General features: G+C 46.5%; 4 protein-coding genes across 5 annotated transcripts; 1 reads left to right on the top strand and 3 right to left on the bottom strand.

Annotated features, from left to right (window-relative positions):
- Positions 1-10: 10 nt before the first annotated feature.
- LOC112348794 (ethylene-responsive transcription factor 3-like) lies at positions 11-1361 on the bottom strand. Its single transcript, XM_024682003.1, has one exon. It carries the CDS (start codon positions 1270-1272, stop codon positions 439-441), a length of 834 nt encoding a protein of 277 aa, XP_024537771.1. The 5' UTR covers positions 1273-1361; the 3' UTR covers positions 11-438.
- Positions 1362-1532: 171 nt separating this feature from the next.
- On the bottom strand, positions 1533-4000 carry LOC9639041 (methionine aminopeptidase 1A). Of its 2 annotated transcripts, none has more exons than XM_002977080.2 (16): positions 3834-4000; positions 3721-3771; positions 3490-3666; positions 3359-3434; positions 3263-3310; positions 3166-3210; positions 3005-3104; positions 2881-2932; positions 2772-2813; positions 2655-2716; positions 2497-2595; positions 2374-2447; positions 2240-2309; positions 2111-2176; positions 1906-1994; positions 1533-1779 (listed from the first exon to the last, which is right to left on the bottom strand). In XM_002977080.2, exons 1-16 carry the CDS (start codon positions 3998-4000, stop codon positions 1690-1692), a joined length of 1308 nt encoding a protein of 435 aa, XP_002977126.2. In that variant the 3' UTR covers positions 1533-1689. The 2 variants fall into 2 exon arrangements, with proteins under 2 accessions (XP_002977126.2, XP_024537770.1); XM_024682002.1 differs by having other exon boundaries at positions 3490-3659; positions 3834-3974.
- LOC112348795 lies at positions 3993-4727 on the bottom strand. The gene has a single exon (XM_024682004.1). The coding sequence runs from the start codon at positions 4725-4727 to the stop codon at positions 4014-4016; it is 714 nt and encodes a 237-aa protein (XP_024537772.1). The 3' UTR covers positions 3993-4013.
- Positions 4728-4813: 86 nt separating this feature from the next.
- LOC9638766 (ABC transporter F family member 4) lies at positions 4814-7265 on the top strand. The gene is made up of 2 exons (XM_002977230.2): positions 4814-4865; positions 4942-7265. The coding sequence occupies exon 2, from the start codon at positions 4993-4995 to the stop codon at positions 7159-7161; it is 2169 nt and encodes a 722-aa protein (XP_002977276.1). The 5' UTR covers positions 4814-4865; positions 4942-4992; the 3' UTR covers positions 7162-7265.
- Positions 7266-23668: the final 16403 nt, after the last annotated feature.

Below are 23668 nucleotides of genomic sequence, written 5' to 3'. Positions count from 1 at the left end.
AGAACAAGCATTGCTAAATACTTATCGCTATAACAATTAAATGGTGGAAGTAATACAACAACAAAAAGCTAGAAATTCTCTTCTTTCGTTTCTTTCTCCTCTCGAGTTGAGAAGGAGAAAGGAATAGCTCTCTCCCTCTCTTCCTCTCTAAATGCCTCTACCTCCTAGTTAGTAAATAGTCTCTTGGTTCTTGGAAGAAACTTTTTCTCATGGTGTTCTTGTGGTGCTGTGGTGATGGATTTGTGATTTTCTCCTCCTCCTCTTCTTTGTATAAACAAATTGCGGCTGTGGCTTTGAAATCTTTGAGTGTGTGGCTGGCTGGCTGGAAGATCTATGGCGGTTGCCCAGCAAGAAAAAAAAAACGGAACAAAGAATGTACAAACAAATAGGAGCTATCTCTCTCTCTTTTCTCTCAATCTCTCAATCAATCCAGATCAGTCACTCCAGCACCGCCTCTGGAGGCGGAGGAAGATTGAGATCTAAGAGGAGGAGAGGAGGAAAGAGTATACCGTGTGCTCGGGACGAGGAAAGCGAGAGAGATTGGTGGTGGTGGAGCTGCTGATCCTGGCGTGGAGAGGAGCTCGTATCAGCCTCGTCCACCACCGACGAAGAAGAATCGCAATCGCTGTGCTGGGGGCCTAGCAGCGGGGCGGCGGCGGCGGCGGCGGTGGTGGCGGTGGCGGGCATCCAATCCAGCACCCTCCTCACCCTCTTGTTGCTGTTCTTGACGGTGCTGGCGATGACGTTCTTGGTGAAATCGCCATTCTCCACCATCCCTGCCCGATGATTCCCGCAGCTACTCGTGTAGCAATTGCTCGTGTTGTTAATCGTCATTGTCATGGTGTCCACCGCCGCCGCCGCCGCCGCCGCCACTACCGCCGCCTTGTTCTTCTTGACGACTGGCGTGGGCGTGTTGTAAGATTCCACCGTGCTGCTGTGGCTGGTGCTCTGGCGATCATCGCCGCCGCCCATACCAGCACCGCCACCGCCGCCGCCACCGCCACCAGCGCCGCCAGGGTAGAGCGATGGCGACATGGTCGAGAAATTGGTCTTGGCCTTTGCGCCTCGCAATGCCCGGGCCGCATTGTCGTAGGCCCGCGCCGCCTCCTCCGCGGTATCGAACGTCCCCAGCCATACCCTCACCTTCTTCCATGGATCTCTGATCTCCGCCGCGTATCGGCCCCATGGCCGCTTCCTCACGCCACGGAAATGCGCCCCTTGATCTTGCTGCTTCCCCGCCGCCGCCGCCGCCACACCCTTCCTGGGCGCCATCGCCAAGCCCTACCGGGGCATTCACCCCCAAAATGCCGCCCACCGATCAATCGATTGGGGGCGAGCGAGCGAGCGAGCGAGCGATGAATGGATCGGCGGCGCCTGGAATTGGATCTCCGACCTAGATCCAAGCGCCCCTAGCTATGGAGGAGAGGAAGAAGGAAGAACAAAAATGAGGATGATCGCAAGCGGCACGCACTGTGAAGAAACCGCAAAATGGGAGACGACAACATAAAAGGGCCGCCCTACTATAACTTAAATCACAGCTTAACCCACCCGGGTTTGGTTAAGCGGCATATTCGCCGGCAGGGGGAGAGAATATCCCGACACGCGGGCCGCGTCGCCGCCGTCCACGTGGGGACAAATCGCACCAGTCAAGCAGTGAGCGAGCCCCTTCTCCTATATAAAAGTTACGTCTTATTGTGTGGAGCCGCCCAGCAGCCATGGGAACACACTAGGCGAGCTTGGCAGACGCGCTGTTAACACCTCCACACCATTCTCCGTTACCTTATAGGCACAAGGCAAGCAAAAACAAAGAGCAAAGAAAAGAAAAGAGCTCCACACACGTTAGAACACTGTTCTAGCTGGAAGAAGTCGAGGAAGAAAAAGATTAAACTTTAAGCTCACACTCACCAGCAGTGTGTGCTCGAATTGCGCGCTGCGTTTGCCGTCAGCTGTTGCAGCAGTCCAGCCATCAGGCCACATTCTATCACGCCAAATCCCTGCGAGCAGCGGAGTTTTAGCAGCAGCATAGCAGTGGCACCAGAGTTTTATTTTCTCTTTTGTTTTCTTCTGCGATCAACCAAGGTCCTAAGTGCGAGTAAGCGAAGTTACGTACCTCTGTTGATCATCGGCTCAATTGTAAATATCTGACCGGCTTTCATCGTCCCGACTGCCTTGTTGTCTGCTCTAGACGGATGAGAAGGAAAGTTTTTTAAAAGAATTCACGAGGGACTCTCAAGGATACGTCCGTAGTGCGGTATGTTGGGTGCGCAGTGGAAGAGCTCGCCTATGCCGTGTCCACAATAAGATTTTACCTGTGGTTGGCATATTAGTCTCTCTCGAGAAGCGTTTAACGCGAAGCATATAAAAATACCCCACCACCGACAGGCCTGTCATTGCAGCGTGGCGGCTGATCACGTCTCCCACCTCGCGGTACCTCACTCCAGGTTTTACTGAAGAATACGAGTTTAGCTCAAATAGAGAATGATTAGTTTTGATCACCTATGGCAATGGCCTTCTCAAGACACTCGTAAGTGCTTTTGACCAGCTGCACTGATGCTTCATCGACTTGTCCAACGAAAAATGTCTCGTTAAGATCACCTACAGCAAACCAAGACGAGAATAAGCTTACACCGATCGAAGGAGCGACTAGTCCTCACCATGGCAGCCGTTCAAGTAAACGCTGACATCAACATTAACGATGTCGCCCTCTTCCAAGCGCCTGCGATGATAAAAGCATCAGCACACAGGCAAGATCTCGCGGTGTAGTTAGCTACCTTGCGTCTGGAATTCCATGGCAGATAACTTCATTCACTGATCTGCATAACAAAAGAAACAAACAAATTGTCAGCTGTGATCTACCGAACAGATGAAACATATACTAACGTGCAGCAAGACTTTGGAAAGAAGTGATAATTCAAAGGAGATGGATATCCGCCTACATAGAAAAGCAACCAAAAACGGGGGAAAAAGATTGAATGTTCTTCAGCCGTGAAACACATTGACATACCAGCTGCTATAGTCGCGTCATGGACAACTCTGTCGATGTCATCGGTCGTAACACCGGGCTTGATTGCTCTTGCAGCAGCGTCTAGCACTTCTCTGGCGACCTGCAATGAGAAGTCAAAACGGTTTTGTTTTTCGAGTAGAAACACAAAAACAAAACTGCACCTTGCAAGTCTCTCGCATTCTCTGGATTTGTTCTTGAGATTTTATCTGTGGAAGCACAAAATCACCAGCTTGCAGAGAGAAAAAAAAAAAGCCTTACCTCCACACTATTTTGCCATTTGCTCGCCGGTTCCTCTTTTGGAACCCCCTAGAGAAAGACAATTGTTAGAAAACGAAAGAACACAGCAGCACTTACATCAAGTGACCAATCGGGTCGACGAATATGGTTTGGTACAAGACGCCTTGGAGAAATAGGATATGGTCTCAAAGCTCTGGAAGCCAGAAGAACTTGTAAGTTGGAGAGACGGCTTTCGACCTATAGCTTACCCAGTCCAATCGAAGAAAGGAATCTCGGAAGCACGCGCTGATCCTTTACGTAGGCAGTATTGCCATCCTTGCTTCATAGCTTCCACTACTTGTTGATCGCTCCCAGATTTCTCAGGCAGCCCGCCTGCGTGAATCACCTTGTGTGTGCTCCACGCAGCTCTAAAGCAATCCTGCGAGCTGGGAGCATTTGTTAGCAAGGGCGCGAGAAGAGATGGAGGAGGAATTCCATACCAGAACGAGGCACTGGCCCAAGGAAGCTTGAGGTCTAAGCATTTGGGACACCTGTTGTGACGAAGAACACCATTCATTTCATTCATTCACGAAGAAATCGCAGCGATAATAACCGGAAGTGCGCGGGCTTGCTGCATCGCAAGCACGCCAGAGGCGAATCCTTGTCGAGCTCCTCCATAGATTTGCGCAATCGCAATGCGGAGGAGGCAGAGACTGGCGCGCGCCTTCTCACCTGCGCTAAAGCCCTAAACTTCTCCAAGAACCCTAACAAAGGCGGCATTTCTCCTCTTTCTTTAGTTCCATCCGGAGAGAAAAGTCTCCGAGAAAGCTTGGAAGATTGTGCGATGGGATCCGGGAGAGTTGAGCGCCAGATAGCATTCCAGTAGCTCTACCAGGTCGATTTGCCGCTGCCCGGTGATCATCTGGGACACGGATTCCTTGAAATCCCGGTAGGGATTGCTTGACAACACAGGAATCACGGAGCATTGGACATAATCTCCACTTCCTCTTCTTCTCCGTGACCTCGATCTTCTTCTTCTTCTCGCAACATCGCAGTCCCAGGGCTTGATCGACGCTTCCAAGATGTTGAGATTCTTGCTCCACGATGACGATGCTGGCGATCGATCCGACGATTCGAAGCAGCGGAAGGTCGACGAGGAGGACGGCGACGACGAGTATTGAGAAGAATGTAGGCTGCATCGATTTCTCCTGCCAAGAAGCTCTTCACGATCCTCGTCCTCCTCCGAGTTGGCCGGAGCTCGCTGTCCTCCTTGGATCGATCTTTCTTCTCGAAATATTTCCTCTTGGCAGCTCTTGATCATCTCGTGCTGTGATCGCCGACACCATCTCTTGATCACGAGCTTCCTCTTCCTCGTCGCGATCGCTCCTTCCTCCTCGCTCTTGCTCCTCAATTTCTCCTTGTTCTTCTTCCTCGCGGGCGCTGGATCGCTCCCCGATAATCCACTCCACAAGAATTGGGAAAAGATCCTACTACACCGTCTCCCCATGGATCTCTATCTCTAGGCTAGAAATGGGGAGGCTATCGGTCGATCAAACACTCCATTTCTATCGATCGATCCACATCAAGCCTGACTGCTACCAACGCATGCGCAACCCCGTACGAATTGGAACAGAGTATCGGTCAGGTAAGTACGTAACGTAACGTTGGTTGGATCTCCAATGCTCTAATCATTTCCTTTACCCCTTGGTACTTTTTCTTAGGTCAAGTTCGAAGCAAAAGGGGAACCCTAGGGTTAGGGTTTTGGGGACGCGATGGTGAGGAAGGGCGAGGCGGCAGCGGGCAAGACCAAGGCACCGGCATCGAAATCCAAGGACGCTGTGAGATCAGGTACTGGTCCCTCTGCTGCCGATCTACTGCTCGCCAGCATTGAGAAGAAATCCGAGAAGAATTCCGAGAAGAATACCGCGAGCAAGAGCAAGCCCAAGGCCGCAGCTCCTCCGACGAGCTCGTACACAGCTGGGATCGACTTGCCGCCGTCGGACGACGAGGAAGACGAGGTCGATAGCGGCGACGAGGTGAAAAAGGATGCCGGTCCAAGGCACGCGCGGGCTCTCAATCTCTCCGTCACGGACAAGGATCAGAAGAAGCGGGACAAGAAGGAGCAGGTCTTGGCCATGGCCGCGATGGCTGCCAAGCAAGAAGCTCTCAAGGACGACCAGAACGCGTTCTCGGTGGTGATTGGGACCAAGACGGCTGTCTTGGAAGGAGAAGAAGCTGCCGATGCCAACGTGAAGGATATCTCGATCGACAACTTCTCCGTCTCTGCCCGAGGCAAGGAGCTGCTAAAGAATGCGTCGGTGAAGATCTCGCACGGCAAGAGATACGGCCTTGTTGGTCCAAACGGCAAGGGAAAGTCGACGCTCTTGAAGCTCCTGGCGTGGAGGCAAATTCCAGTCCCGAAGAACATCGACATATTGCTGGTGGAACAGGAGATTGTTGGAGACGAGACCCCTGCGATACAGGCGGTGGTGGCTGCCGACCAGGAGCTTGTCAAGCTCAGGCAAGAGGCCGAGCGCTTAGAGAAGCTCTCGCTCGAGGATGACAATGAGGAAGACGAAGGAGGAGACAACCACCAAGAGCAGCTGACAACTGTGTATGAGAAGCTACGTGGTCTTGGATCAGATGCTGCCGAGTCTCGCGCCTCGAAAATTCTAGCCGGGCTGGGTTTTAACAAGGACATGCAAGTCCGATCGACGAAGTCCTTCAGTGGTGGGTGGAGAATGCGAATCTCTCTCGCGAGAGCTCTTTTCGTCCAGCCGACGCTGCTTCTTTTGGACGAGCCTACGAATCATTTGGACCTGCGGGCTGTGCTCTGGCTAGAAGAGTACCTGATGCGGTGGAAGAAGACGCTGGTGGTCGTTTCTCACGATCGAGACTTCCTCAACTCCGTCTGTACCGATATCATTCACCTCCATGACGAGCAGCTCCACGTCTACAGGGGCAATTTCGAAGCGTTCGAGCAGGCGTACGAGCAGAAGAGGACGGCAAACAACAAGAAGTTCGAGACGTTTGAGAAGCAGGAGAAAGCAGCCAAGCGCAGTGGAAACAGGGCAGCGATTGACAAGGTGAAGGACCGAGCCAAGTTCGCCGCAGCCAAAGAGGCCAAATCGCGAGGTAAAACGAAGGCCGGGGCAGCAGCGGAGGACGATGCCGTGGTCGAGAAGCCGCGCAAGTGGAGAGACTACACCGTAGAGTTCCATTTCCCGGAGCCAACGGAGCTCACACCGCCGCTCATGCAGCTCATCGACGTCCAGTTCAGCTACCCGAACAGAGACGACTTCAGCCTCAAGGAAGTGGACGTGGGGATAGACATGGGAACCAGGGTGGCGATCGTGGGACCGAATGGCGCTGGCAAGTCGACGCTGCTCAACCTTCTCGCCGGCGATTTGAAGCCGACACAGGGCGAGGCGAGGCGGAGCCAGAAGCTGAGAATAGGGAGGTACTCGCAGCACTTTGTGGATCTTCTCACCATGGACGAGACGCCCGTCCAGTACCTGCTGAGGCTTCATCCCGAGCAGGAAGGGCCGAGCAAACAGGAGGCAGTGCGTGCCAAGCTGGGCAAGTTCGGGCTCCCAAGCAGCAACCATCTCACTCCAATCGTCAAGCTCTCGGGGGGACAGAAGGCTCGGGTGGTTTTCACGTCCATCTCGATGTCCCGGCCTCACATTCTGCTGCTGGACGAGCCGACGAATCACCTGGACATGCAGAGCATCGACGCGCTGGCGGATGCCTTGGACGAGTTCACGGGCGGCGTGGTGCTCGTCAGCCATGACTCTCGGCTCATCTCCAGGGTGTGCGAGGAGGAGGAGAAGAGCGAGATCTGGGTGGTGGAGGACGGCAGCGTGAGGCGCTACCCGGGAAGTTTTGAGGACTACAAGACCGAGCTCATCAGGGAGATTGTCGCTGAAGTGGAGGAATAGACACACACACCCCACCAGGCTATAGTATAGTTCCAACAGCTTTGTGTTTAAAGAAGATAATAAGATCATCCTTGCTGATGTGCTATCCAGGCATTCAAAGTCAATGGTAGTCAATGGAAGTTCCGACTCTTTGACTTTCAAGATCTCATATTAACTGGATGTAAATTTTGTTGCTTGGGAGCTCATCTCGAGCACCTAAGAGATCTCGCTTGCGTTCACTTGACGACCGACTATAGAGTTTTGTATAACTTCTTTTGGGCACTACCCTTGCACCAACCTGCAAGTTTGTCAATACCAAAGCGCTAGTTCTCACCTAATGAAGAAGCGGCCAGCTGGTGAAGTCTTCATGTAGGCCTTGTCAATCCCCAGTAAAAACTGGTGGATTACGTACAGAGATCATGCATCAGATGACCAGTGAAGTTTTTGACAAACCCTTGTTTCGTCTCTTAAGGTTTGCTGCTGTGGAGATGTCAGGCGAAACGCTTCATTGCGATGAACGATGTGGCCTACTCAACTGCATTCCAAGATGGAGAGATGCAATTCGCACTGATACTGGACAGGATGCTATGAAACCTTGGCTGGTTTACAAGGTCCCATGAACAAGAGTCGGCTTACAGCCAAGCACCAGACCTGGCATTGCCACTCACAAAAAAGAGGACTTTATGATCATCTGTGAGGCTGACAATGAAGACTTTAGGACCCAGGCTGACGCAGAAAACCTTCTTCCCAACTCGGACTCATCAACAGAAGACCTTCAGTCTATGTGCAATTCTTCTCCAAGCCACTGTAAGCTGTACGTGTACTCTAATAGCTACATGCTTTGTGGACAGCAGCTAAAGGTGACGATGGACTGGAAAGGCCATGCAAATGAGCCATCTATGTATACCATATAGGAAATGGCATGTCTGAAGAGTTACAGACCAGCAATGACCATCATGGTAAGATGATCACTAGTGAGTTACTTGGGAGTGCTCAGTTGACTTTTCATTTTCTTTTAAACCAGAAATAGGTGGTTTTTTTTGGGTGGAAAAGTAGCACATTGATCAAGTTAACTTGGAAGGTAATGCGTAACTTATGTGATTATGGGATAAGATTTGAATATATTGTAATTGTGGATTTTTAGAACTTTGGGGGATAAATGCAAATAAAATAGTCATTAAATGCTTTATTTCGTTAAAGTGGAACTTATTCAGTAAAGTGGGACATTAATTAGCATGTGTCCACATGCCATTTCCTAGTACTTAATTAATATTTATTAATATTTCTATCAGTTTTTTAATTTATTTTTTATATTTCACAATATTATAACACAAAATCATATGAAAAGTTTTTAATTTATAAATTATAAAGCTAAAAATTCAATTTTTTATTGTTGTTATAAAAATGGCATGTGGCCACACACCATAAGTGGGATAATGAAAAGTTCCACTTTAACGAAATAAAGCATTTAAGAGTTCTTTTATTAAGCAATTGCCCCTTTTCCAGTTGGTTTAAGAGGAGAGAAATAAAGTGTATTACATGTGGTATTAGAGCAAATGGCACGGGTTTAATTCCCATTGATTAGTGGTTACTAAAAAGAATTATTTTATTTTTATTTTATTATTTTTACTTATTTTTTCCCTAAATTTAAAATTGTATATATTAGACATCCATGTGTATATCCTTCCTCTTTGTAAGACTACAATACGAGTGGATAACTAATTGCATCACATAGAATAACTAATCTACATAATAGAAGGATACACACAAAATTCTTAAAGATTTTCCTTCTACACTAGTGGTAAATTTATGTCAACTTATAAAAGTATGAGACTTTGTGTTAAAATAACTATTCTTTAAATTAATTTGTGGTTGTAAATTTTGGAGTTGTTAAATGATTTTTGCATTAAACTTTTTCTTTTGGCACTATTAAGAGTTGGGGATGATTTCTACTTCATCATCACTCCTTTCATCTTGGGTTTTAGATTTATCTCTTTTTTGTTAAGCTTTGGTTATGACACAAATGCTAGGTAGATCTTCTATATTTGACTATTTAACCTCAATGTATCTAACTGCAGGTTTTGTATCCTTAGGAAGTGTATCATTTTTGTTTGATGATTCAACATGATTATATGGCCTAAAATAGCAAGCAAGAGTCTTAGCTTGATTATACTCTTTTAGCCTTTTATATTTTCTTAGGTTTATTGTAACCTTTTAGTTGATCATATTTTCTAGGCCAATTCTAGTTTTTAGGCTTATATTCTTCATGGCTAAGTGGATAATCTAAAAATTATCCATATGCAGATAATCTCAATAGTCATCTTACCTTTCAGCATGCGAGTATTCACATTTGGCACTTCGATTATTATTGTAATCATTTTTCTTACAATAACTTTTATCATCAAGTGGATAGTTTTACGTACGTGTTGTTTTATCAACTCAAGTTGCCTATTAACCTTCTAGTTGTTTAAACAAGATTTTACATTCCTTAGCTAAATGCCCCTCTTTTTCTTACAAAATTGGCATTTGATCAATTAAAGTTTGCATTTTTCTTTGTTATGGCCTTTATTTTTGCATCTGGTACATTAAATCCCTTATTTAATATTATTTTACAATTTAAGGCTCCTTAGACAATTAGTTTCTTTGTCTATAAGAGTCATCTTTTTTTTTTACTTAATCATATCTAACATGCCATGTTTTATAATATCTTGGTAGGCAGTCATGGTGTTGCGAATGTGACTTCGGGTATCGAAAGATATTTGTTGGTTAGTCCTTACGGACACTCTTTCGTTACTGCCATGATGGCAGAAGGTCGATATAGTTGGTTCCCTTTATTGTTCCCACTTGAGCTAGTTGAGAAACTGGTTAATGACCGTGTACTTAAATCGGATAAACATAAGGTAGGACATAAGGTAACCCTATGTGTTTCTTGCTGAGCATACTCGGCCTGGTTTGAGAAACTCCTGTCATTGGCTTGCACTTGCTAGTATCAAGAACCCCCGTATATTGAGACTAGTCCCTCAATATTGCTGAATGATAGTTTACCGTGTCTGCCAAACACCTTTGCTATCATGCCTTTAGTGTTGGTCTTATTTCGGTCCCATATGCTATTTATGGAAAGTGTCTAGATTCGCTCATTTGGCATATCTACGGAATATAGAGATCGGCCTAAACACAATGGTGTTCGTCCCACATCCAAATTCACAATCTAAGGATATTCCATATTTAGTAAGTTTTGAGTTTATCCCAGAGACTAACTCCTGGTACTAAGGGAGGCTTGGGGTGAAAGCCCAAAGCATATGTCCCTCAAGGGGGGGGGGGGGGGGGGGGGTTGTGGGGGTTTCCAAATGTATAGTAGGGATAATGGTTGGAATGCATGTCCGACCACTTAAGACATTAGGTGGTCTCCCACTGGGCTGTGTCACTCCTTGTTTTACGTCTAGCTTGAGTCTAAGCCCAAGCTCCATGCTGCTCTAGTCGGTGGAGTACCCTCCTCCTCGCATTAGGCCACCGGTATGCCAAAATTGTGCCAGACTCTGTCTGACACCATTTTGTGTGCAGGTGCTGGATACGGGGAGCTGGTGCTCGTGGGATTGTACCAGACCCTCGTTCATAGCGCAACGGGCTTGGAGTTTGGCTCCAAATTCAGGTTCGCTACATTTGGTATCAGACGAATTGTCTCAGCGATCCCTATCCAACTTTTGTCAGATTTTCTGACTTAAGTTGCATATGCAGAGACTTTTCTAGTAGATCTGAAGCGACCTGTGTAGGATTAGTTGGATAGCACCATTCGGTAAGAACATTATATGCATGTTCAGTTACTGATAGAGGCATGCATGCAGCTAGCAGGATGGTGAAAAGGAACCATGCTGATGACACTGAAACCTCTAGATGGGCGAATCGAGAGGAGGAAACTCCTACTAGAGATGCTGCAGAAGAGGCTAAGGTCGAGTCGGAAGAGGAAGAGCCAAATGCTGTGGCGTTGCAGCGTACGGCTTAGGAAGTCGAGATCGAGAATTTGCAAAGGGAGATTCGCAAATTGAAGAAAGAGAACAAGAGAAAGAAAGAAGCTGAGGCAGGTAAACCAACTAAGCCTAAGCAATTGGACTCCTTTTCGAGTTCTAAGGACGATGAAGCTCTACAGCCACCCCCGGTTGCACGAGTTTCAAAGTTCAAGCCTCAGAAACCACCCAACTTCAGAGGCATGCGGGACTATCAAGTTTTGGAGGATTGGGTCTACGATATGGAAAATTATTTCATAACGGCAAACGTAGATGATTGTACAAAAGTTGTGTGCACACAATCTTTTCTCACCGATCATGCCAAAACTTGGTGGTGCCAGGTGTGTGCTGAAAAAGGGCAGACTAGAAGTTGGACCAAGATGCGGTCTCGTATCCATAAGGAATACTTGCTGGATGATCTTGGTCTGAGACTTCGCGTAGAGCTATGGTGGTTAAAGCAACGAGGGGATCTCATGCATTACGTTAATGCGTTTGCTCAGAAGCACATTATGATTGCAAATATGAGTGACGAAGATGCTCAGAGTTATTTCCTGGAGGGTTTAAGTTCAGTTTCTTGTAATGAGATTTTGAAGTTTAAGCCAAAGACATACCTAGAGTGTAAGGAGGCAGTGCAACAAGTTGCCTTTAGTCACTCGCTCATGGAACAATATCAACAATCGTATGCTGGTAACTCGGATAAAAATAAAAATTTTAGGAATAAACAAGGTGATCGGAAATAAAGGGTGGAAGGCAGGTTCCGCTCTAGAGGCTCACAAGCAACGGTTAACAAAGGTGGTGGTGGTTGGAGACCACTAGTAGCTTCTTCTGGTCCTAGGCCCTCTATTCCTCCTCCTGGTGGGTACAAGCAACAGCAACTTGCAAAACTTGCTCCTAGCGGAACGGGTAGTGTGGGTCATTGCTTCCATTGTGGAAAGTCGGGACATATGTCCTTGGAATGTCCCAACAAGCATAAGACAAGGTCTCAGGTTAATGTCATGAGGGAAGACAGTGGTGGTGAAGCTGAAGGGGTCAACGAGTTGGTCAATGCAAACTATGAGGAAGAAGAGGTGAGTAACTTTTATTGCTTTCCTCAAGCTTTTCTTGCATTCAATGCAAACATTGATTCGTTGATGTATTTGGTAAGCTTTGTCCGTGGACACCGAATCCGAGTGATGATTGACACGGGAGCTACGCACAGCGTGATATCTGAAGACTTAGTTAAGTTGTTAGGATTGAATGCTGAGCAAATGTCGCCTATGCACTTCCGGTTTGCGAAAGGTGGGCAAGTAGCTAGAAAGTTTGTGAATGATGTTCCAATAAAAATATCCAAGTGGAAAGAAAGAGTGGACTTGGTAGTGTTGAAGATACCGGATTTTTAGATAGTGTTTGGTATGGATTTCTTTAACAAGTATATAAAAGGGATTTATGGTGCTAGACAAAGTCGTATCACGTTGAAGTCAGAAGGACGTCCTGATGTATCCTTTCAATTGCAAAAGCGTTCCTCGATGCAAAGTTCCTAATTTCGAGGGCCACTCAAAAAGCAGTTAAGAGGGGATGTCAGACCTTTTGGGTTCAAGTGATGGAAGTTGAGGGTGTTGGTGACTCAGTTCAAATCGGCGACAAGGTTGATCCTGTACCAAAGAAGATATTGGAGTTGTTGGCGAGGAATCAGGATATCTTTCCAAAGGATTTGCCGCCAAGGCTACCTCCTAGCCGTGAGGTTGATTACCGGATTAAGGTTATTCCGGGTTCTAAACCACCTACGAAAGCTCCATATCGGTTGAATATCAAGGAGATGGCTGAACTCAAAAAGTAACTCACGGAACTTCTTGACAAAGGTCATATCCGACCAAGCAACTCACCTTATGGAGTGCCGGTCCTTTTTGTTATGAAAAAGGATGGAACTATGAGGATGTGTATTGACTATCGGGCACTCAACAAGATCACAGTTAAAAACAGTTATCCTTTGCCTCGCATTGATAATTTGTTTGACCAACTCTTAAAGGCTAAGTATTTTACGCGACTTGATTTGCTGTCCGGGTATCATCAGATACGGGTGGCAGATTAGGATGTGGAGAAGACAGCCTTTAAGACTTGGTACGGATCTTATGAGTTCCTTGTCATGCCATTCAGGTTATACAATGCTTCGGCAACATTCAGCACTATAATGGATAGGATATTTGGAGATTATTTGGATACATTTGTTGTCCTATACATCGACAATGTTCTAGTCTTTAGCGAAACGTTGGAGGATCATTTGAAACACTTGGAGCTGGTGTTTCAGAAGTTGCGTGAACACAAACTGTATGCGAAGGAAAGTAAATGCGCTTTTGGACAATTGCGCATAAACTTTCTCGGACATATAGTTGGTGGTGGCGTGATTGAGGTTGATCCAAAGAAGGTGGAAGCAGTGAAGTCCTGGGGAGTTTTGACCACTATATCAGATGTTCGTTCCTTTCTCAGTTTGGTGGGATACTATTGCAAGTTTGTCCGCTATTTTGCAAGAATTGCTCTTCCGTTGACTAAGTTGACGAAGAGTAGTATTCCGTTTCACTGGACACCAGCTTGTTAGCGTGCTTTTATACGGTTGAAGGAGATCTTAACTACAGTTCCTGTTCTTAGGATCCCAGATTTTGATAAACCCTTCGAAGTGCATTGTGATGCATCTGGTTATGCTATTGGTGCCATGCTACAGCAAGATTGTGACAAAGCGGTTGATGTTACGCTAAGGCAACATGGTTGTCCCATTGCGTTCTATTCCAAGAAATTGGATAAGACCCAACGAAGATGGCCAACGCATGAGAAAGAGATGTTTGCTATAGTGTCAGCCCTGGAACATTAGAGACACTACTTGGGTGGACATACTAAGGTTTATACGAATAGTAACACACTAAGCTACTTTGCTACACAGCCTAAGCTTATGCCTAGGCTCGTTGGCAAGAGAAGCTTGCTAGATATGATATTGAAATCATATATAAACTTGGTAAAGACAATATTGTTCCGGATGCATTGAGTCGTCAAGCTCAATTCCGGACAATATCGGCAATCAATTCGGATTGGTTGGAGGACGTTTGGGCTTCGTATGGAAGTGATTAATTGGCAAAGGCAATCTTACGCCGTGCGGAGTTGTCGAAGCAGAACTCTGGTAGCGAGGTAGTGAAAGTTGATAACCGTACCAATGTGAAGCTTCACTTCTCGATTTGGGATGGACTTATATTCTAGAAACAAGAAAGATTGTATCTTCCCTCTAAAGATCTACAACAGTTGTTTTTGCTTGAACATCATGATGTTCTAGCAGTGGGACATGGTGGACAGCGAAAGACTCTGGCTTCATTGAAAAAGGGATTTTTCTGGTCTGATATGGAAGGTGATGTAGCGGATTATGTCCGTTCTTGCCCTATATGCCAGCAATGTAAGGGCAGAACTGAGAAGCAGGCTAGAAAGTTGCAGTGCATTCCAGCACCGGCATGGCCATTTCAAAGTGTGACACTTGATTTCGTCACTTGCTTGCCGAAGTCTAAGGGTTATGATACTTTGATGGTGGTTGTGGATCGGTTGTCAAAAATTGCACACTTCATTCCAACTGTGGGAACAGTGAATGCAAAACAAGCAGCAAAGCTCTTTTTCCATGAAGCGAAGCGGGGTTTGTGGTCTTCCCGGAGAGATGATCTCATATAGGAATTCGAGGTTTACGGGGAAGTTTTGGGGCACACTGTTTTAGCTGTTTGGTACCAAGCTAAAATTTAGTAAGGCTTATCATCCTTAGACTAATGGGCAGACCGAACACGTGAATGCTCAAGTTGAGGATTATCTGTGGTACTATATTGCAGCGGACCAACACGATTAGGTTGAGCATTTGGATATAGCAGAAATATGTTATAACAACACATTTCACAGCGCTATAGGCTATTCTCCATGGGAGATGCTGCAAGGGAATGCTTGTGGGATTCCTTAATAGATTGTTGTACCGAAACCTATGTCCGAAATGTTGGTCCCGACTGTTGAGACTTATGTGGAGCAGCTATGCCAAGATTGGTCTAGGGCTACTGAGGTGATGGGCAAAGCTTAGGATAGGTATTGACATGATAAGGATCAGCATCGTCGGGATGTATCCTATCAAGTGGGAGATCAAGTGTGGCTATCTTCCCGGAACTTGAACATTAAGGGATGTTTATCTTGGAAGTTATTGCCGAGATATGTTGGACCTTATCGGGTGGTGAAGCAAGTTGGTGATGTATCCTATAAGTTGGATCTTCCGGATGAGTTGTCCAATGTACATGATATGTTTCATGTCAATTTACTGGCACCATATCATGTTGCTGCAGATCGCTTTGTGGATATTTATCCCCCTCCGGAAGTTGTGAATGGTGACATGGAGTATGAGGTCGAAGCGATTCTCTTGTCTCGAAAAGCTCGTGGTGGTCGTTCCAAGGAATATCTAGTTAAGTGGAAAGGTTACCCAACTTGTGAATCAACTTGGGAATGTCTTAGGAATCTTACACATACTTGTGAGCTTATCACGGAGTATGAGAATAGTAATAAAGACTAGTAATAAAGACTTGCAAATCAATAAAGTAATATATTTCTATCAATCACAAGTGTCATTTCTTTCGTTCGTTCGTACTTGGGTCAGTTTTGGTAAGCTGACTTCAGCACAATAAACATAAGGTAGGAACCCTATGTGTTTTTTGCTGAGCATACTCAGCCTGGTTTAAGCTCTATTTCGTTAAAGTGGGAATTGTCATTATCCCACTTGTAAAATAAGGTTTCCAAACCTTTATATAGTATATAAATATAACAAAATTCAACTGCATTGAGGCACATGCCATTTTATTTTAAACAAGGAAATGTCTACTCAATCACTTCTCCTCCCCCTGCCACTGCTTCACCTCTCTCTTCTCCTTGTCATCGTCGTCCAATTTCTTTCCATCCTTTTAATATTGGCTCAGTTGCTCTGAGTCTAGGTGGAGCCCAAATCCCCATTCAATCTTTACTTTCCCCTTATTAATAAAACAACTTCGTAGACTTCCAATAACATGCTGTAACACTTCTAGTATAATGCAAATCCTCTCAAAGAATTGTCTTTTAATATTAATACAATGGCATGGAACCCCATGCCATAATAAGTTACATTTATAAATAAATACATGCCATCTCAGACTGTTATTTTTTGCCTCCAATGCCTATACAATAATCTTAGAATTTCATCACTCTCCACACTATCAGGATTTAAACCCAATAGTAATGCCATCTCTTCTCTAATACGTCCACGCTCATGTTCAGTGGTCGAAAAACCCATCCGGTTGAGCAGATTATGGAGATGCGGATAGTGCTTGGCTAGACAATATACATGCTATAAATGATGACTGGTGTCTGTCCGATCAAATGGCTTCTGATATACCGTTTCATCTGCCATTTGGTTGATTTCTGCAGCCACCTCTTAGACTGGCCGGTTCTCTATCACCATCGCTCCAAGCCGTTTTGCAAGGTCCCCCAGAACATACGGTTTCTTCTCCCTAGTTTCCATACTGCAAGAGATGGGGTGCACTGCATATGTGTGCGTGTTCGCTGCAATTTTAATCGGCGAGTCATCGATGATGAGGATTTCACTTAACCTAGCAGTCCGGTTCATCACTATAGCCTCTGGCTTGATGAAGATGGGCTTGCTACCCCTCACATGGATCATAGTCAAGCAATCCTCCTGCGTTAGGAGAAAGTCAAATGGTAATATTACTCGCGTCTGATCGTGCATCATCTGTAGCAACGTTAATGCATTGTGGCGCATCATGGATGTCCAAACTCCCAATTGCAAATTGAACCCGGCCCTCTGTTTTAAGTGTCGCATGGTCATTATTAGATCCCGCAGTTTCTCCCGTGTGATTAATGTGAATCTGTCTCTTTTGACCAACTTGCGACCGCAGGCTTTGGAGGGTGCAGTGACATTCGAGGACGAGCCACGCTCATGGGAGAAAAGGACACCGTTCAGATAAAAAACGATACAGTACCTTCGCCGTGACTCTGAAATGAAATGTGTCAGCATAAAAAATGGTACAAGTCAATTTTACCATCTACAATATTAGCGAATAGTGCTCCCAATGGTCGTTGAGAGGGTTTTGGTCGAGGAAACGTGAAGGGTGGAAATACTCTCCTCTGCAATGTGGGGTCAATCGCATCTGATGGCGTGTGGGCACATGCCATTTCAGCTGTAGACTCTGGTACAACTAGCTCAACAGTGGCATGGGGTGGTTCCGATGGCGTGTGATCACACGCCATTTCAGCTGGTGCCTCCGTTGGCAAAGTGGACATGACCGAACAGGCAGCAGGGGCGGTGTAGGGAGGTTCTAACGGCGTGTAGTCAGACGATTGGGCACACGTTGAGTCCGTTGGAAATGAGGATACGACCAGCTCGGCAGCCTCATGCGGGTCCAATGGCGCCTGGTCACCGTCAGTTGAATATGTGGACAAGATTGACTCAGTGGTATGGGCAGCATCAAGTGGAGCGTGGTCAGCTTGTTTGGCGTTGATATGGATAGTAGCCTCCACCAGCTCTAATGACTCTTGCAGGCAAGTAGAGTCCACTAGCGGATCCATATGCATGTCCAAATATCTCCCTTCGATTGAGATGGTATCTTCTCTACTGACTACTAAAAACAAACTCATTAGCACATTGAATCGACTATACTGTATTTACCATCAACTGCTATTGAGGAACTAGGACCGATATCACTTGGGCGCACTGCTGATTCTGAAGGATTGGACATACGTTTCGACCCTTGCTTGGCACTATCCTTCCTCGACACTAAAGGCTAGAGTTTGTATCTTAATTCAACTGAATAATCTCTACTTACCATTTGCTTGCAACCTACATGGACAATGTTAGAAATAGTAAAAGGTTAGGAATGGATGTACTATTATTTACCTGATGGTTTGTCTTGTATGACCTTCCTCCGCTGCTCTTTGGCCACCTCAGGCTGGCCATCGTCGTCATTGTCGTCGTTGTCGTTATTGTGATCGTCACCATTGTGAGGACCATCCAAGTCCTCTTCGTCCTCCTCTTCTTCATCCTCCTCTTCTTTGTCCTCCTCTTCGTCCTTCTGCTCTTCCTGCTCATTATCTTTCTCTGGCTCTTCATCCCCCTCCTGCATTTCTTCCATAGGTCGCTCAAGCTGGATGGCTTGTTCTTCCAGGACCATCTTGGGAAAATCATCTGGCCGAGTCTTCATCTCAAAATACAAGACATCCATAGCCTGTTTTAGTGCGTGACCTAGGACCGTATCCTCACCCGACTGTCTTAACATGGTTTCTGCACGTTCTTGCACCCTTTGAAGACAACGAGATGAGAAAAACGTGGCCCTGACTTGAAAAGTATCCCTCATCCATTGTACCTCTCCATTGAGATTAGGGAAGGGGAGTCCGCCATAGGAATCTGAGTCAGGAGGTGGTGACTGGCTGCTTTCACTCAGCCCTTGATCTGCAATGAATGGCATGAGCACACACGCCATAACCGCGAGGCATTACCTATCATCTTTTCGTTGCCCTTCTTCCTTTTCGAATCAAATGCCTCTGATCCCGACGACTGTCCAACATGCTTTCGCTTTTTATGACCACTGTCAGTTTGAGCTTGGCTGGTGCTTGCCTGTTTTGCCTTTGAAGAAGTGTCTCCTGCAAGGAATGGCATGAGACCACACGCCATTGCAAATATAATTTGTACCTCCTTTTTTCCTATTGCTTGTCTGTTTGTCCTTCTTCGACGCGCCACCAGTGCGCTTTTCAGTCCTCGTGTCTAAATATTCACAATGATCTATAATCAAAATGGCGTGAGGCCTCACGTGACCTTACCTTGTGCAGGTTGTGAGCTCGGCCCAACATGGGTATCTTCAACAGTAGCTGTTAACGCCGTTTCAGCATCTGGGGGTGGCCACGCTCTTGCATACAGAGCTTGTGAGATAACATTTAAACTTAAAGTGCGTACTCACCAGGTTCGCAGAGAAGATACTGTTTTTCTTTGGCAACTGTAATTATATGCTCCATTGAAGTCACCTCTTCAATGGAGTTTGTCACCGCAACACACGGGACACCCTTGAGTAGTGCGGCTCGAAAGAATAGTCCGCCGCAGTTGTACTCGACAATGCATTTGCCCTTGGAGTCAGAAGCAGGTGACCCACCCGCTATTGCGTTGAAGACCCAGCTGAGCATTTTCCATGCTGCACCTGGAGCTTTCTTTGGATTCGAAAGCTCCATAGCCGTCTTCAGTTCCTCAGGCACGGGTAAATTGACCTCCCTCAGATCAATTCGATCGGCCTTGTCGAACGAAGCTGGGAAGTCACTCCAGTCCCACTCTGCTGCAGGACCAATAACAAGGGCGAGTGTGAGGACATTCGTCGGTATCTTCTTCTTAGCCATTATCCCATGGATCTCCCGCATCTCCTTGCCTTTCAACCGAGCCTTCACCTCGTTCAAGGCTTTCCAGAACTTGTGATAGGATTCGGAGTCGTAGATCATATAGTGGACTGAAGATTCCACCTCCGCAAGTCCCACCATTAAGTCAATGATGGAGCTGACTTCGTCTGCATGAGTGATCTCCTCGTTTGTGAAGTCCATCACACAAAAGATGTTCTTGACCTGCTCATCTCCGCGGGAAACGATGCTCCTCCACCTTTGATCCTCATCCGAATTCACGTATACCCGGTAAGGTTCTCGATAGGCCTCTGCTGCGGGGTCGAGCTGTTTCTGAAGTCGGCGGTCGACATCCCTCTTAATGAAATTTGGATACTGATCCAACTTCTCAGCTTTACTTTTCGTGGCATCCCGCAGTAGATCGATGAACTTGGGGGCCCCCTTCACGTACTCGTCGATGTCTTCATTTGACAACTCCAGCGCTTCCATCATCTCTTGCATGGTGTCAATGCTCACCCTCTCCACAGCCACTTGCTCGAAGATCCAATCCTTCAATAGCGCACGAGCTCTCAGAGTCGTGCACAAGTCCTCGTATGTCACAATATGGCCGGGAGTCATTTTGGTCTTGTTGAAGACTACCTCACCACGTAGAAGAGCATTAGCCACTGTCAGAAGGTCGTCGTCGTCTAAAGACCGCGAGAAACGCAAGGCGTTGAGCTTCAAATCATTGGGCTTCCGGCCGTCCTCCACACCCATTGAGTTTAGCAACTCCCCGTCATGGTACCTCCTCAGCACATCTACCCATTTGTCAAAAACAACTTTTGTCGCGAGTAGAATGTTATGGATGCTGAGTGTGTCATTGACCCCCAATGTTTTCGAGAGAAGACTCGAGAATTCCTGCAATGGAAATGGCGTGAGGCCACATGCTATGCCACATGCAACGAGGCTTACCTGCCAAGCGCTAGTTGCTAGTGCACGTCCTTGTCCTGGTTTTTGTGGCTTCTTCAGTTCAACCCAGAGCTTCTGTGTTCGTGCCAATGTCTCGTGCAGACCCGATTTGTAGCACGTTTCTTGCTTGACATTCTGTGCGTGGGAGATGTATATGATAGATCGGAGGGGCGAGTTGCCTTTTATCAGGCGGACAACTCTTGTCTTGAAGACTTTCTTCACCTCCTCGCCCACCATAATATCCACAACTATCTCTTGCATCGCCAAGCTAGAATGCTGCCCGGAGACGGCATAGAACCGGATGTTCTGATCGTCCAACACCTTCCTATTGATCAAGTCTGGAAACCTCGTCTCGCCCTTCATTGTTCGGTAGTAGGGGATCACGTCTGCGATGTCGGGTGTTACTGGACTTGCCAGCATCTTCTGCTTCAGTTTCTCCACCCACTCATCAGATACTAGCCTGTGGTTGTATGCTTTGGATGTCGATACGGCTCACGTCGATTGTATATACTTTGTTGGAATAGTAACAAGTACTATTATCTGCGACGATTTTTGCTGCCTCTTCTTGCTCTTTCTGCTCTTTGCGGCTCTTCTTTTTGGTGGGTGTAGTGTTCGAACCCAAGGCAATGGCATCACCGAGTAGCTTCTTTTTTGGAGCAGCAAAGTCAGACGTCGGCTTGAGCTTGACCACCCTTTTCTGCTTCGGGGTAGTTTCCAGATCGACCCCCTTCCCCTTCGCTTCACGAACTGGAGGCACTCTCAATGGCTCAATGTTGGAATATAGTTTTTGAACATCACCGTAGGTGAGGTCCGTGGATTCCATGTGATCTTCATAGACCTGTAGCGTCTTTGAAATTGTGGGCCTCCTGGACAACCTCTCCCTAGCTCCCTCTAGGAATTCCTCATAGCCGCTACCCCCCTCCGAGAAGCTGCTAGGATGTGCAAGGTGGATCTTGAAGGCGGACGCTGTCTCTACCACAAGTGCCAGTCCATATTCTTGCATGGAACTGCATGGAGTGTCTGTCACTTGGATGAGGATCCCCATGCATTCTTTTCTCCCACCATCTGTGTTGTACAGCCTCAGATCCTCGCCTTCCATCCCGAAAGTCCAACTAGTGAGCTCCTCCCCCTTCTCTGCATCCACATTGACAGTGGCTAGAAGAAGAACGCAATTCCTCGCCTGTTCAGAAATGCACAACAATTAGAGCTGATAGATGAAAAGCTAGCAGCTGGAAATAACGTGAGGCCACACGCCATTCACCACTGCATTAGATGTCTTGAGGCTGCATCCTAAGATGGCGTGAGGCTACACGCCATCTGTAACCGGACTGCACTCGAGAGCCCAATCGGTGCATGCCAATGTTGCTACTGAATGGCATGTGGCCTCATGCCATTTTCTACTTGGCCTAAAAGACTTACCATTTGAAGCTGAATGGAGGCGTGACAATCGAGGCCGGACTCGCTGGCGAATGTGCACTGTGTGTGCAGCGGATCGTAGCAGCAAGGCTACTCTGCCACTTACAGTTTGAGAGTGGCGCTGAAATCTCCCGGGACACCAAGTGGGCTGCGTGTGGGTGGCGGAGTGGGCGGCGGAGTTGGCGGCGAAGTTACAAACTAGGTGTGTCCTTAAGTGGACGCCGATGCACACGAGCGCGATGCGAGCGCGAGTGTGATGCAAGCGCGAGTGGACGCTGATGCACACGAGAAACCTGTAGAGAAGGTAGATAAGCGCGAATGTGAGCGTGATCGCGATGCGAGCGCGAGTACGAAGCAAAATGCAAAACCTAACCTCACACGCGCGAAATGTTACGACGGTTGGTAATCCCGCCACGTCATCATTCCTCGGATTTGGGCGCCACCATTAATTTCTGGATCGCCGCGCGCATGCATACACGTGAAATCCAAAAGAAATCCGCAACGTCATCATTCCTCGGACTGCATGCACGCGAAATCCAAAAGAAAGATCATGATTGGGATATCATTTAATACCCTCACTATATTTATACCATGCATGATTGGATATTCCAAAGCATCTTGTATTTCCAAAAATGCCAGATATTCAGCTAAATAAAGAATAGTATACAAAAAATCCCAAAAAATGCACCAAAAAATGGTCGGCGTCATCTGGCGTTATCTCTTGAATGGCATGGGGCCGCATGCCATTTTCAGGGGCACATAGGAGTATATTCCTAGAATATTCTGACACATGCGAAATTTTTTTGAGTTTTCTGGAGATCCAACCATTAGATCGCAACTAGATTTTACAGAATGGTATACAATGTCTTTCTTGATGACCCTGCAAAGAAACATCTCGATCGGACACCACATGAGACCACACGAGCCTTACAATGTTTCAAGGGCATTTGCCATAGATCCGACTGTTATTTTGCTCCAAGATTTTACAGTTTGGTGTGCATTGACCTTTCCATCGACACTGCAAAGGGACATCACAATCAGATGCGGGATCACAAAAAACTAACTTCACTAACTCTGGTTTCACCAAGATTTACGTAATGAGTTATGAAATGAAAGGACCCTCTCTATTGAAATGTATTTATGGTCCTAGGGGCATTGTGACATATCATAGGATTTTGCATCAAGTTCTGTATTTGCATGTTTATCAAGCTACTGAATTGCTAAACCCTAAACCCTAAACCCTAAACATGTGGCAAATGCTGTGTGAAGAAAGATGCCCTTTCTGGGCAAATGCTGTAAGAGGCAGATGCCGAGCAGATGTATCTCAGGCTAGCGAAGGGGACAAACGAAAGCTAGCTATAAACATGACGAGATGCAAATAGATTACTAAGCTGGTCCTGCAAAAATCAAAAACCATAATTGAAAACATTGAAAATGCTTTTGTCATTGGCTTGCACTTACTAGTATCAAGAACCCCCGCATATTGAGACTAGTCCCTCAATATCGCTGAATGATAATTTACCGTGTCTACCAAACACCCTCGCTATCATGCCCTTAGTGTTGGTCTCATTTTGGTCCCATATGCTATTTATGGAAAGTGTTTAGATTCGCTCATTTGGCATATCTACAGAATGTAGAGGTCGGCCTGAACACAATGGTGTTCGTCCCATGTCCAAATTCGCAATCTAAGGACATTCCATATTTTGTAAGTTTCGAGCTTGTCCTAGAGACTAACTCCTGGTACTAAGGGAGGCTTGGGGTGAAAG

The sequence above is a fragment of the Selaginella moellendorffii genome, unplaced genomic scaffold (assembly GCF_000143415.4).
Source record: "Selaginella moellendorffii unplaced genomic scaffold, v1.0 SELMOscaffold_33, whole genome shotgun sequence".
Lineage (NCBI taxonomy): Eukaryota > Viridiplantae > Streptophyta > Lycopodiopsida > Selaginellales > Selaginellaceae > Selaginella > Selaginella moellendorffii.
The sequence above is the reverse complement of the archived record's forward strand: the minus strand, read 5'-3'. Positions and strand labels throughout refer to the sequence as shown.